The sequence below is a fragment of the Bactrocera tryoni genome, chromosome 4 (assembly GCF_016617805.1).
Source record: "Bactrocera tryoni isolate S06 chromosome 4, CSIRO_BtryS06_freeze2, whole genome shotgun sequence".
NCBI lineage: Eukaryota > Metazoa > Arthropoda > Insecta > Diptera > Tephritidae > Bactrocera > Bactrocera tryoni.
The window spans coordinates 77,576,834-77,589,071 of NC_052502.1; the positions used below are offsets into that span (position 1 = coordinate 77,576,834).

General features: G+C 37.5%; 2 protein-coding genes and 1 long non-coding RNA gene across 5 annotated transcripts in view; 1 reads left to right on the forward strand and 2 right to left on the reverse strand.

The window, feature by feature from the left end:
- The window catches only part of LOC120775522 (uncharacterized membrane protein C20F10.07-like), an 81,737-nt gene extending 76,159 nt beyond the window's left edge, over positions 1-5,578 (reverse strand). The window contains exons 1-2 of the mRNA XM_040105737.1: positions 5,386-5,578; positions 3,963-4,377 (exon numbers count right to left, since the gene is read on the reverse strand). Of these exons, the coding sequence (XP_039961671.1) occupies positions 3,963-4,377; positions 5,386-5,563 (593 nt within the window). The 5' untranslated portion in view covers positions 5,564-5,578. The remainder of the gene's footprint in view (positions 1-3,962; positions 4,378-5,385) is intronic.
- On the forward strand, positions 1,049-8,375 carry LOC120775530. 3 transcript variants are annotated; one of them, XR_005705334.1, is made up of 3 exons: positions 1,049-1,201; positions 7,906-8,066; positions 8,130-8,375. It is a non-coding gene; the product is annotated as an uncharacterized LOC120775530 (long non-coding RNA). The 3 variants fall into 3 exon arrangements; XR_005705333.1 differs by having other exon boundaries at positions 7,922-8,066; XR_005705335.1 differs by lacking the exon at positions 1,049-1,201 and adding an exon at positions 6,121-6,422 and having other exon boundaries at positions 7,922-8,066.
- Positions 8,376-8,887: 512 nt separating this feature from the next.
- LOC120775526 (protein prenyltransferase alpha subunit repeat-containing protein 1) lies at positions 8,888-12,204 on the reverse strand. Its single transcript, XM_040105746.1, has 3 exons — positions 12,103-12,204; positions 10,632-11,002; positions 8,888-10,466 (listed from the first exon to the last, which is right to left on the reverse strand). The coding sequence occupies exons 1-3, from the start codon at positions 12,189-12,191 to the stop codon at positions 9,748-9,750; spliced, it is 1,179 nt and encodes a 392-aa protein (XP_039961680.1). The 5' UTR covers positions 12,192-12,204; the 3' UTR covers positions 8,888-9,747.
- Between the last annotated feature and the right edge of the window lie 34 nt (positions 12,205-12,238).

Consider the following 12,238-nt stretch of genomic DNA (forward strand, 5'->3'; position numbering starts at 1 on the left):
GCTGTGAACATATGTCCTTTGTGATACCCAAATAATCCTACAAATGAAATACCAGATCCTTATAGATCGACGAAGCATTTTGAGCTTAACACAAATTTGTTAAGGCGGTTAATATCAATCCCAGGCGCTTCGCTAGGTTCGTCGAAGGTGATACCAAGATACTTCAATCTCAGTCTGACAAAACCTATTTGACAATGACCAGTTAGACTATTTTGTAGGTGCAGCGAAATTGAATTTGTTAAGAGCAAATAGTTCAGAGGACCTCTTACGGTTCGCTCTTGGATAGAAGTTTCTCACAGTTCTGGGTTTTGACCAGCGCTAGGCGAACTCACGTGAGATCCAGAGAATCAGTGCTAGAGCACAAGCGGTTAACGGAGTACCGACTCGCTTACAGTCGGTTAAAATTAGGATGAAGTTGTATGTTTGGAGCAAATTGAGGCAAAGAAGGAAAGGATACTCTGCGAGTGGTGTTCAGAACGAACTAATTTTATGGAGAGAACTAACTAATCTAGTAATACGAATAAAGTCTAACCCCAAAAATCAAGGAAATAAAGTTAAATTATTGTAGTGTCATGCGAGAATAGTCTGCATTCAAAGCGGAAAAATTATTATGTCAGATTTAAAATTAAAATTACAAATAAAAAATAGATGCGGATATTAAGTAAACTGCCATAAAGGATTTTAAAAGTTTTAAACAAAACATTCTTCGACAATGGATGAAGAGATGGGGGGTGTTTCATACCATTAAGAACAATAATTAGAAAAATTATATAAAAATAAGAACTTACGTAGTTCTTTATATTAGCATGTTGGCGAAGTTATGGCTAGCGATAAACAGTTTTAGAGCCTCTGACTGCAATTTTTTATTCTACTGCTATCAATTTGCTACTTTTTATTATTATTTTAATTCCTACACAATTGATTTTCATTTTCTTGAATGCATATACCGAAGTATGTTCTTTTTGTCTGCAATTTTTGGCAACGCCATTTGTTTACTTTGCTTGCCCATTTGTTTTACCGCTGCGGTAGGTTAGGAATACGGCAACATAGCGTGACTTGAAGCAGTTGGCACCGCACAACAGTCCCAGTGTCCTTTTATTTTATTTTACTATTTTTTGGCTTCTTGAAGGCACTACAAAACATGTGAAGTGAGCTCTTGTGTCACAAATGATTTTTATTGGGCTACTTATAGTCACTTTTTGTAAGTGCCGATTTATATAAAAAAAGTTTGGCAGTCAATATACATAAATATTAGAAATCAAGAAGAAGATGTTATTTGCTACTGTAAATAGTCACTGTAATAACTATTATATTTTTTTAATTGATAAGCAAACATTTAGTGCTTGAAATTTGGAATAAAAATTCACCCGAGCATGCATGAGCAACAATTAATCACCAGCACTGACATCACATATTTTTGTTTCTCAACTGTGATGGCTGAAATTCGTTGGTTAAGTGTGTTTTAGAAAAACAAACCTGAAGAAGCAGTCACATAATTAAACGTGTTTTGGCAAAGCACAGTGGTTTAGTTGGGTTTTCCTTTCGGGTTTTACAAAAAAGAATGAATTTTTGCTAGTTAACTTGATTCGAGGAGGGATGGATGGAAAGGTATAGCTTGTGACCATTAATATTCTTACAACAAGTGGGAATGGTCAGCAACATTTAAATGCGAAACACGAACGTCATGGCAAGATTTTAACGGACGCCCTCAGCAGTAAACCTACGAGACTACGATAGATATAAGAAACGCACAATACTGTAATAATATATGTATATGTACATAAATGCAAGTTTGTATATATGAAACTATTTATATGTATATGGTTAATATTAAAAACTTATGACGTGATTACATGGCGCACCTATAGTGGCGTCAGTAAAAGGGTGCAGTAGAAAAGCCGGCAAGCAAGGAATTCCTTATGAATTCCTACTGTAACTTCAATAGGATTCGATGTAAGCGAGGTAACCGATATCCTAGGACTTGTTTTGATTGCCTTGGCGGTGACCTACAGGCCAGGCACAATATAAGAAACGCTGGTGCCGGTGCCAGCCAGTGGCCGGCAGTGTCCTCTGTTATGTTGTGACGTGACATTTATGTTAAGTGAAAGGCTCTATATAAGAAACGATGGTGCCTGGAAAATCTTCAGTCGGCGGTGGCCTGCAGGCCAGTCACTATATAAGAAATGCTGGTGCGGATGCCAGCCAGTGGCCGGTGTCCTCTGTTATGTTGTGACGTGACATTTATGTTAAGTGAAAGGCTCTATATAAGAAACGCTGGTGCCTGGTAAATCTTCAGTCGGCGGTGGCCTGCATGCCAGTCACTATATAAGAAATGCTGGTGCCACTGCCAGCCAGTGGCGGGCGATCTCCTCTGTTATGATGTGCCGTGACATTTATGTTATATGAAATGTTATCATATCACTTGTTTACATGAAATGGTGGTGGCCTACAGGCCAGGCTCTATATAAGAAACGCTGGTGGCTGGAAAATCTTCAGTCGGCGGTGGCCTGCAGGCCAATCACTATATAAGAAATGCTGGTGCGGATGCCAGCCAGTGGCCGGCGGTGTCCTCTGTTATGTTGTGACGTGACATTTATGTTAAGTGAAAGGCTCTATATAAGAAACGCTGGTGCCTGGAAAATCTTCAGTCGGCGGTGGCCTGCAGGCCAGTCACTATATAAGAAATGCTGGTGCGGATGCCAGCCAGTGGCCGGCGATCTCCTCTGTTATGTTGTGACGTGACATTTATGTTAAGTGAAATGTTATCATATGACATGTTAACATGAAATGGCGGTGGCCTACACGCCAGGCTCTATATAAGAAACGGTGGAGCGGATGCCAGCCAGTGGCCGGCGGTGTCCTCTGTTATGTTGTGACGTGACATTTATGTTAAGTGAAAGGCTCTATATAAGAAACGCTGGTGCCTGGAAAATCTTCAGTCGGCGGTGGCCTGCATGCCAGTCACTATATAAGAAATGCTGGTGCCGCTGCCAGCCAGTGGCGGGCGATCTCCTCTGTTATGATGTGCCGTGACATTTATGTTATATGAAATGTTATCATATCGCTTGTTTACTTGAAATGATGGTGGCCTACAGGCCAGGCTCTATATAAGAAACGCTGGTGGCTGGAAAATCTTCAGTCGGCGGTGGCCTGCAGGCCAATCACTATATAAGAAATGCTGGTGCGGATGCCAGCCAGTGGCCGGCGGTGTCCTCTGTTATGTTGTTACGTGACATTTATGTTAAGTGAAAGTCTCTATATAAGAAACGCTGGTGCCTGGAAAATCTTCAGTCGGCGGTGGCCTGCAGGCCAGTCACTATATAAGAAATGCTGGTGCGGATGCCAGCCAATAGCCGGCGGTGTTCTCTGTTATGTTGTGACGTGACATTTACGTTAAGTGAAAGGCTCTCTATAAGAAGCGCTGGTGCCAGCCAGTGGCCGGCAGTGTCCTCTGTTATGTTGTAACGTGACATTTACGTTAAGTGAAAGGCTCTATATAAGAAGCGCTGATGCCTGGAAAATCTTCAGTCGGCGGTGGCCTGCAGGCCAGTCACTATATAAGAAATGCTGGTGCGGATGCCAGCCAGTGGCCGGAGATCTCCTCTGTTATGTTGCGACGTGACATTTATGTTAAGTGAAATGTTATCATATAACATGTTTACATGAAATGGCTGTGGCCTGCAGGCCAGTCACTATATAAGAAATGCTGGTGCGGATGCCAGCCAGTGACGGGCGATCTCCTCTGTAATGTTGTGAAGTGACATTTATGTTAAGTGAAAAGCTATGTATATATAAGAAACGCTGGTGTTGTGTTGTGACGTGCCGTTTATGTTATGTGATATGTCATCATATTTCTTATTTTGATTTAGTGTGAAAACATAAGGCTTATCACAACAACAAACGTCTGCGATTGCAATTGAAAATCCGATATTAATTTTAAGCCATCTGTATGTGGCACTCACCTTTCATCCGTTTTCGCCTTCAAACCCATCGATGCGGTTGTCACCTTTAAAGCTTGCTCGATCAGAGAACCCAATGCGCTCGATCGGCGTTGATGATGCTTTCGCCCGAGTATTGGCGTGGGCGCTACCGAACTTGCTAATGAATTGCACGCGGAATTAGATGTTGGTGGCACACTCAAAGTAGGCACTGGTATAGCAGCTCTCAGCCGTGCAGTATCCACCGGGTCAGTGTTACAACGCGGACGTGGGCGTGGTAAATATATGTCACTCACTTGCTCTTGCCGAAGTAAACGTTTCTTGGGACGTCCAAAACATAGATTTTCGGAGGACTTATAAAATGCTTTCCGAGCACTTGTGCTCTCTGAGGTGCTGAGATTTGAGTCGCTCGAAGTAAATTTATGGAGCAAAAGCAACGCTAAAGGTTATAAAAAATATGGGTCGGTGGGTTAGTGCAAATGGATCATTAAGTGGACGTGTGAGATGAAAAGTTAATAATTTAAATTTTTGAATTGAAAAGATTAGACGTTGAAGAAGTGGGATTGGTCTTCTAATTATTCGGAGGCTCATATACATACATACGTATATTGTAATGATTCGTATAAACAAAAGTTCTCAGGCGTATTTAAAAGTATATTAGGGCTTAACCAGCTGTAGATTACCATTATCGCTTCACTGCGTCATTAATTCAAATTCCATCCGAACAAGATTATGTTGAAAATATTTTCGGAAAAACGTTTCGCCTGCCGAGAATTAGTTAGAAACCCTAATGATTTTAATAGAAACTAACTTTGTATTTCTCTTAATGAACGTTTTGTTAAAAAGGAATGACTTGCTATTAAACTAACCATATATCGACTAGCAGCAGACTGACTGATTAGAAAAATCGTTCTAACTAAAATAAGGCTTGGGCCAACAGATGCTGTTAGCAACGAAATATAGAGACAAAGACGATATCATCTTTCTCATTTCCCGTTGCTATTAGAATCAAGTCTAAGTGAACGAAGCCGAATTTTTATACGGCCAAGGACTGTCAATTCGACACCATTCCGCGAAATTGCTTCAAGAATGTTATCTGCCGCTACAACAATAGCCACAAGTTATAAGTGACTCTAAGTTGCTTTCTTCGTCTTAAGGAAATGTGAGGATTCGCTATTGGAAATAAGAAAACTGTTTTATTTCTGGATTGAAGAACGGAGATCAAACTCGGTCAAAGAATCAGCACATTCCCACGACAGTCGGATCTACGTAACCGGAACGGACCTGGATTTTTATCCGGCCAAGGACTAACAACTAGTCAGAATTTGGCCGCTTCAACAACAAAGAACTAGCAGCTTTCAACGTTATGAAATCAACAGCACAACACGCTCATTAATATACCACGGCGTCCGCATCTAGCGCTTTCCCGGCACTGTCCATTACTCACATTTGCTGCTCGCGGTCTTCCTCAAATCGTGATTGCTTTCGCACTCCTCCAACGATTCCATTGTATCTAAACCAGGTGAGATGGAGCGACTGATGCGCCGATGACCCGGGCGCAATGGACGCAAATAATCCTCCGTATTAACGGACAGATATTGCATGTTCTTGTAATTTTGCGTCATTTTTTTTTTAATTTCGGCCGCGGCAATTTAAAGTTAGCTCTGAAAACGGCTACTCTTATATTTTAAGATTCAAACACAATAAATTTTACACGTTTCACACTTTTTGTACGCCAAGCGTCGAGCGTACGCTTACGCTGCCACTGAAATTGACAATGAAAATTAGTAAAATACGCGCGATTGAGGGCGCCGTCTCACTGAGGGACACATTTTCGTTTGTTGTAAAAAAAAAATAAAAAATATATACATATGTATGTATATATATAAACAGCGAAGAGCAAAATGCCGGCGTTTGAGTGGACCTTGGGGCCAAAGGCTTGCGATTGTTTCCGCTGCAAATTCGCTTTCTTAAATCGACTGCCGCCCCCTTGGCTTACCCGTTTCATTTTTATTTTTTGTTATTATTGTATTTTGTTATATTTCTGGCGTGTTTGTTGTCAATACGCTTTTGTTTTGCTAGCTATTTTGTAATGAGAAAACATTTGCTAACGATATTCACAATGAGGATTTTGTTGTTATTTTTAGTGCGCGATTTTTTTAATTTTTCTTTTTTTGCAGTTCATCGATATTCTTTTGTCGAGTAAATGGTAATTCTAGTTTATTGCTTCCGCTGATACAACAGTTAGAACAGTTACACAGCTAGCGAGCGCATGTTGAGCGATGACGCGCCCACTTTCACCTGCAACAAAAAGCGGTCTAATCGGCAAGCAAAGTACTCATATGAGGAAATCGTCTAATTGACCAGCTAATTTCTGCAAATGAGAGTGTTGTTGTGCGTGCCGGCTTCGAGGTTCAGGCGCTTTATTAAATTAAAGTGGTGGCGACAGACGACAGGCGGCACTTCTACCGCGCGCCTTGCAAAGTATGAACTTTTGCTTATCTTATTGAAAATTGTTTAATAAAACTTTAATTAATTTTATTTTATAATTTTAATTTCGTATGAAGTAAGTAATATTAATTATAGCAATGCTTTGCATTTGAAAACTTCTAACACTCCCACGCTTGACTAGTCGTTTGTACGCGCTCATCCGTTGGCGACCTTTAAACTGAGCGACTGCCTTCATTTGCCTTGTCTTTGCGGTAACTTCTGCTCGAGCGCTCGAATGTAGCACTAGATGGCTAGTTGTGGCGCGATTTGCTTGTACAAACGGTAGTGTGTGTGTATGTGTATATATGCGATATATAAAGTGCTATGTAGTTAATGGAATTTTGGCTGCCGCAGCTCATTCATCAAAACACAAGCAAGAAAAAAGTGCCATTTGTGCTAAGTAAAGGCGCAGAGGCGGGGTCAACGGCAGACGCAGGGCTAATTCAATGTTTAATTTATAGGTTTTCATTGATTTCACTTGTCTTCTTTAACTAATTTATATATATGTATGTACATATGTATATGTAGTAAGATTGTATCATAATCGCACTGGCAACTAGACTCTTTTTGGGCCACGCTTTTTGTGTGTTTGTGGCATGTTAGTTAGTATCAGGCAACATAATAAGCAAATGCTTAACTTATAAATTTGTTTGTTGGTGACTTCAAGATGTTAAAAATTAATTAATTATAATTAATTAGAGTTTTGTTACTGCAACAAATATTTTTTTTCGTAACTGGATTTCGAACCTGCGACCAATTGTTATTTGGTCAAGCGCACACTCACTTATGTGTCATATACATACATACATACATACATACATACAAACTTAATGTTCTAATAAATATCTTCCTCTATTAGATTTGTTTACTTTGCGAACAGCGACTCTTGGCGCACTGCCCAGGTGGAATAACAGAATAAATTTAAAAATTAGAGCTTAATTAGAAAAACAACTAAAATTATATATTTATTTATTAAAACAAAAATTTAATTATTGTTGTTGTTGTACAAGAGTAAATAAATTAATTGGAATTAAGAAAATTAAATATTAAAAAAAGAAATTTAAAATATAATTACGATGTGTTGTTGTTGTTGCAATATTGAAATAAGCAAATGCAGATATTTGTTGTTGTTTTTGCTGTTGTTGTATCAGAGTAAACAAATTAATTGGAAATACGAAATAAAAAAAATTGTTATTGTACTATTGAAATAAGGAAATGCAGATATTTGTTGTTGTTGTACAAGAGTAAACAAATTAATTAGAAATACGAAAATTAAATATTAAAAACAAGAAATTTAAAATATAATTACGATGTGTTGTTGTTGTTGTGATATTGAAGTAACGAAATGCAGATATTTGTTGTTGTTTTTACAGTAGTTGTACAAGAGTAAACTAATTAATTAGAAATACGAAAATACTTTTTCGACTACCAATATAATTACGATGTGTTGTTGTTGTTGTAATATTGTAATTAGCAGATGTTTGTGCCTACAGGTCCAGCTAGCATACCCTATTGCTTCTTAACAATACGGAAAGTTCCCAAAATATGTATTAGTAGGGACCACTACAAGCCACTACAAGCCACTCTGAATCATTGAGAGGAGAACTGACGTGCCATACATCAGCAAAAGGCTTAAAGGTATTTATAAAAAAGCATATTTATTTATAGACATACTATGTCAATGTATGAATTTCTTCACAGATGTTAGTCAACATATGCCATAAAAAACATATGGCAAATAAATGTGCGCCTAAAAAGCTGCTACGTTCAGTATAAAAGCGGAAATTTATGTGTGTGTGAATATATTCACAAAATAATACGTATGTACGCATACGTCTAGAACGAAGAGAAACCAAGAAGCAATTTCACTATTTTATGTAATTTTTAATGTATGTAAAGTTCGAATAACATTCATCCTAATACTATAATAAAGAAAATTATGTTAATGAAAGCGGTTGTTATAACAAAATTTGCAAACATAATAAAAATGCATAAATATATTCTGATATTTACGCCAATTTAACTAAAGTAGCCCGGTATCGGCGATTCTGAGAAAAGCACAGTTTCTTAGAGAGAAATTGTGCGAAATTTCACATGAATATCTCAAAACCTGACGGACTAGCTCGCGTAAGTAACGGATAAGACAAGACGGTAAACGGATAGACATGCCTAAATCAGCGCATCTGATCATTTATGTATACACCTTATGGATCTCTGATTTTTGCTCCTGGGTGTTATAAACTTCGTGGCAAACTCAATAGTGTCTTGTTCAAGGTATAAAAATCACACGAAAAAGCTGGAATACGGTTAAAAACCAGAAGGGAGGTTTTATAGCACTTTTTCAATGGAATTAATATAAATGAATTGGCGGTTCGCATAAAAGCGACTTAGTTGCAAATGAAACACACAAATAATTTTCAAAATAGTCTTTTATACACATTTATTGTTTACAAATTTTCTTTACAATATACATACATTCCTTTAAATTCATGCTACAATTTTCTATTAAATGCTAACTATATATTAGTTCTGCTTTCCTTAAAACGTATTTATTTGATTACAAGAGTATTTGGAGTAAAGGTATTTTTGTTTGTCAACTCAATGAAAAATTTAAATGTTTAAAATTACACCTTTATACTTATGCAAAATGGTAGTTATATTATAAGATTACTTAGATTTATATTTTATGCACAGTGTGGGAGACAGCGTCGAAATGAACTACAAAGATGATACAAAATATTATGTTTTTTTATAGTTTTAAATTAAATTATAAATGCAATTTCTTGACATATATATATGTATGTATGTATGTTTATTATGTAACGAATATAACGAGTAAGAAAGTAACATTTTATTAGCACTAAAAAAACACAACGGTTTGAAAAACTGACAAAAACCAGGAATTAACTTATATTTGACACTTTTTCTTTTTTAAATTTTATCAAAATTTTTTTTTGACACCAAAAAACTGGTTATCTTTAACAGTTTTAAAGAAAACGTAATTATACTTAAAATTTTTGGCGCGCAATGCTAAACCATGACCTTAAGCTCAGCTAACAATAGTCGAGGAAACTTATGTATGTATGATCTTTTATTCGACGATATTAAATTTATAACTTTATTCATTGTTCCTTGTTGCCTTTGCAAAATCATTAAAAACGTAAAGAGCCTTTGAAGTGGCTCAGTACGTGCAAAGCAGCAAATTTAAATTTTCCTGCCTTGAATATAAAATTATAACGTTTCTTGGCTGTGCTTGTTTTCGCCACTAAAACTCGAAAATGAGTTCACTAAATTCAGCAGCTAACTGTGTTGGCACACTTTACGCATAATTAAAGCCCAAAAAAATTGTACACCATTTGCGATGGCAGTCGCCCAGCAGGCCCTCCGAACGCTTAAGCGCCGACAAAAATGCATTGGTGGCATAATCGAACTTCTTCAGCGCTGCATTGAACTCCTGCAGTTGCCCATACGTGCGCGGCGTCAAATACAGACCGGGCAATTCGCCCAACAACAGACGTACACAATTCTCCACAATGAAACGCAACGACGAGCGTCTATGATTCTCAAAAGATTCACGCTCGCCATACATATTCTTCTGATCGTCACACAGACGTATATCATGCGCAGCCAAGTTGCAACAATAGAGAAAGGAGCTGAGCCGTGGTTCGCCCACAGCCTCCCGATCGACACCGGGCAACAATATTTGCAACACATCGGCTGTGCTAAGTATTTCTAAATCATCTTCTAGATAATAGCTGATCAAATCTTTCAAATTGTGTAAATGTTCGAGCTCATTTGATTCGTAGTAGCATAATTCGTAGGCGCGCTCAATCAGCGTTTGGCGATAATGATAGCTGCTGTAGTCGCTGATGTGTTTACGCATGAACTTTTCCGTAATCATCAATTCGGAGCGGATAAGATCGGGCGCATTCTGTAGAACCCACTGGCGATGCGTCCACGCGTGGTAATTATTTGCGCTGCGATCGGCGCAACGGTCACAAATGCCAAACTCACTGGGCCAATCGATAGCATCGTGACCTGTCATTTGAGAGAATATTATTTAAAAGCAAACAGTGTGTTATAAAAGCAAGAAGGGTACGCTTGCAAACTATTCGTAGCAAATCCAACATTCTGGAAGCACACACACATAGTTTGCGGAGCCTTCTTTAATTGAGCTAAATCTTTCATTATTTGCATACTCACTCTGAAACGAATATAACCAGCGTCGATATGCGAAGGCTTCGCTAGATTTGGGCTTCTTCGACAATATAAGCGCGGAGAATTTAAATTCGCAATTTATTTTCAAGTGATTCGTCTGCACCATTTGGCGGCGTATATTCCAGAATGTGGCCACATCCGTATTAATTAGCAATGCCACATTCAGATACTTCAGCAGCACATCACTGTGTTGCAAATAGCGTGATTGATGTTGGCGCCGATATCCAATTATAGCCTTGTGCGCATGATCGTATACATGTTTCACGCACCACGACTCCAGGCCCAGATGATGTTCGGCATGCACCACAGGCGTTTTATTGCGATTCAAAATGGTCGGTATGATTTCAAATGTTGAGCTAAAATTTGAAAAATTCGGTTAAATTTTCAAAGACCTGACGATTGATGCAATGTATGTGTGTTTGTATGTAAAAATGAATATATGTGTATGACGTTATGTATGTACTTACATGTGTGAATCGAATAATTATTTAGAGTGGCAGAACTTGGCTCAAAAATTATAAAATTAAACACCAAAAACACAAAAAAGCAAAAAAGCAAATAACGAAAAAATAAACAATTTCACTTATATAACAGCACAAACATATGAACGTAACCATGTATGCATTTATGTGCCTATATTTTTTCTGGTATTAGATGAAAATGATTTCTAACGAGCGCAACACAAGCCAGCTCCAGCTCAATTGAATGACAAGGTCAAACATTTGTCGCTCACTGCGAATACAAATAAATTGTAATGATAACCAACAACCACAAGAATTCATATGTACGTGCGCCTGCATTAAGGGAACTTGTATCATATCTGTATGCTTAATATACAAAAGTGCGAGATGCGAGCTGTGGGCTGTGGCCTGGGGACCGCAGTTATCATCTACATATATGGACGCCGCTTGTGCACAATCAAATCAATTAACTCGCATAGCTCATATCAATGAAGCGGGAATAATGTATGAAAATTGTAACCGACTGTTATAGATGTATTGTTACAGTTAATTGGATATGTAAACATACATATGCACATACGAAGTATATGTATATTTAAATGTATGAACATATGTATGTACATGCATAAAAAATATGAGTCAGGACATACATATGTACAACGTAAAATATAGAGCAAAAAATGTTTCAAACAACAATAGGTATGAATAAATTTAAATATTTTAATACTGATAAGTATTGATTTTATATAACTAAAATTTATTTGAAAATAAATAAATTATTATATGCATAATTAAATATTAGCAGGATTTATTCTCTTTTAACAGCTAAGGATTTATCTAGTATTACAACAACAAAAACATTAATCGTATTATTGTTAATTAATGAAAATGAATTCAAATGTGCGTCTATGCGTGAATGTTTTTTCTTTAGATGGCTGTCGGGAAATTGCTTGTTATATGTACATAAACTCTTATTTGTATGGTTTTGAACTTACAGGTCTGGGTCCTTGAGAAATACCGCTTGTATGTCGTTAATAATTTTCTCGCATAACACCTCGTTTTCATTTTCTGCAACTAAATCCATGTTGTATTGTAGAAACACCACTTTGATATCAATTTGAGTCTTATTTG

Coding starts and splice junctions, on each gene's coding strand:
- LOC120775526 (XM_040105746.1), bottom strand. CDS start 12,191: ATGGATTTAGTTGCAGAAAATGAAAACGAGGTGTTATGCGAGAAAATT. Junction 11,003..12,102: donor TTTCTCAAGGACCCAGACCT/GTAAGTTCAAAA, acceptor TTCAAATTTTAG/CTCAACATTTGAAATCATAC. Junction 10,467..10,631: donor CTGGTTATATTCGTTTCAGA/GTGAGTATGCAA, acceptor CTCAAATGACAG/GTCACGATGCTATCGATTGG.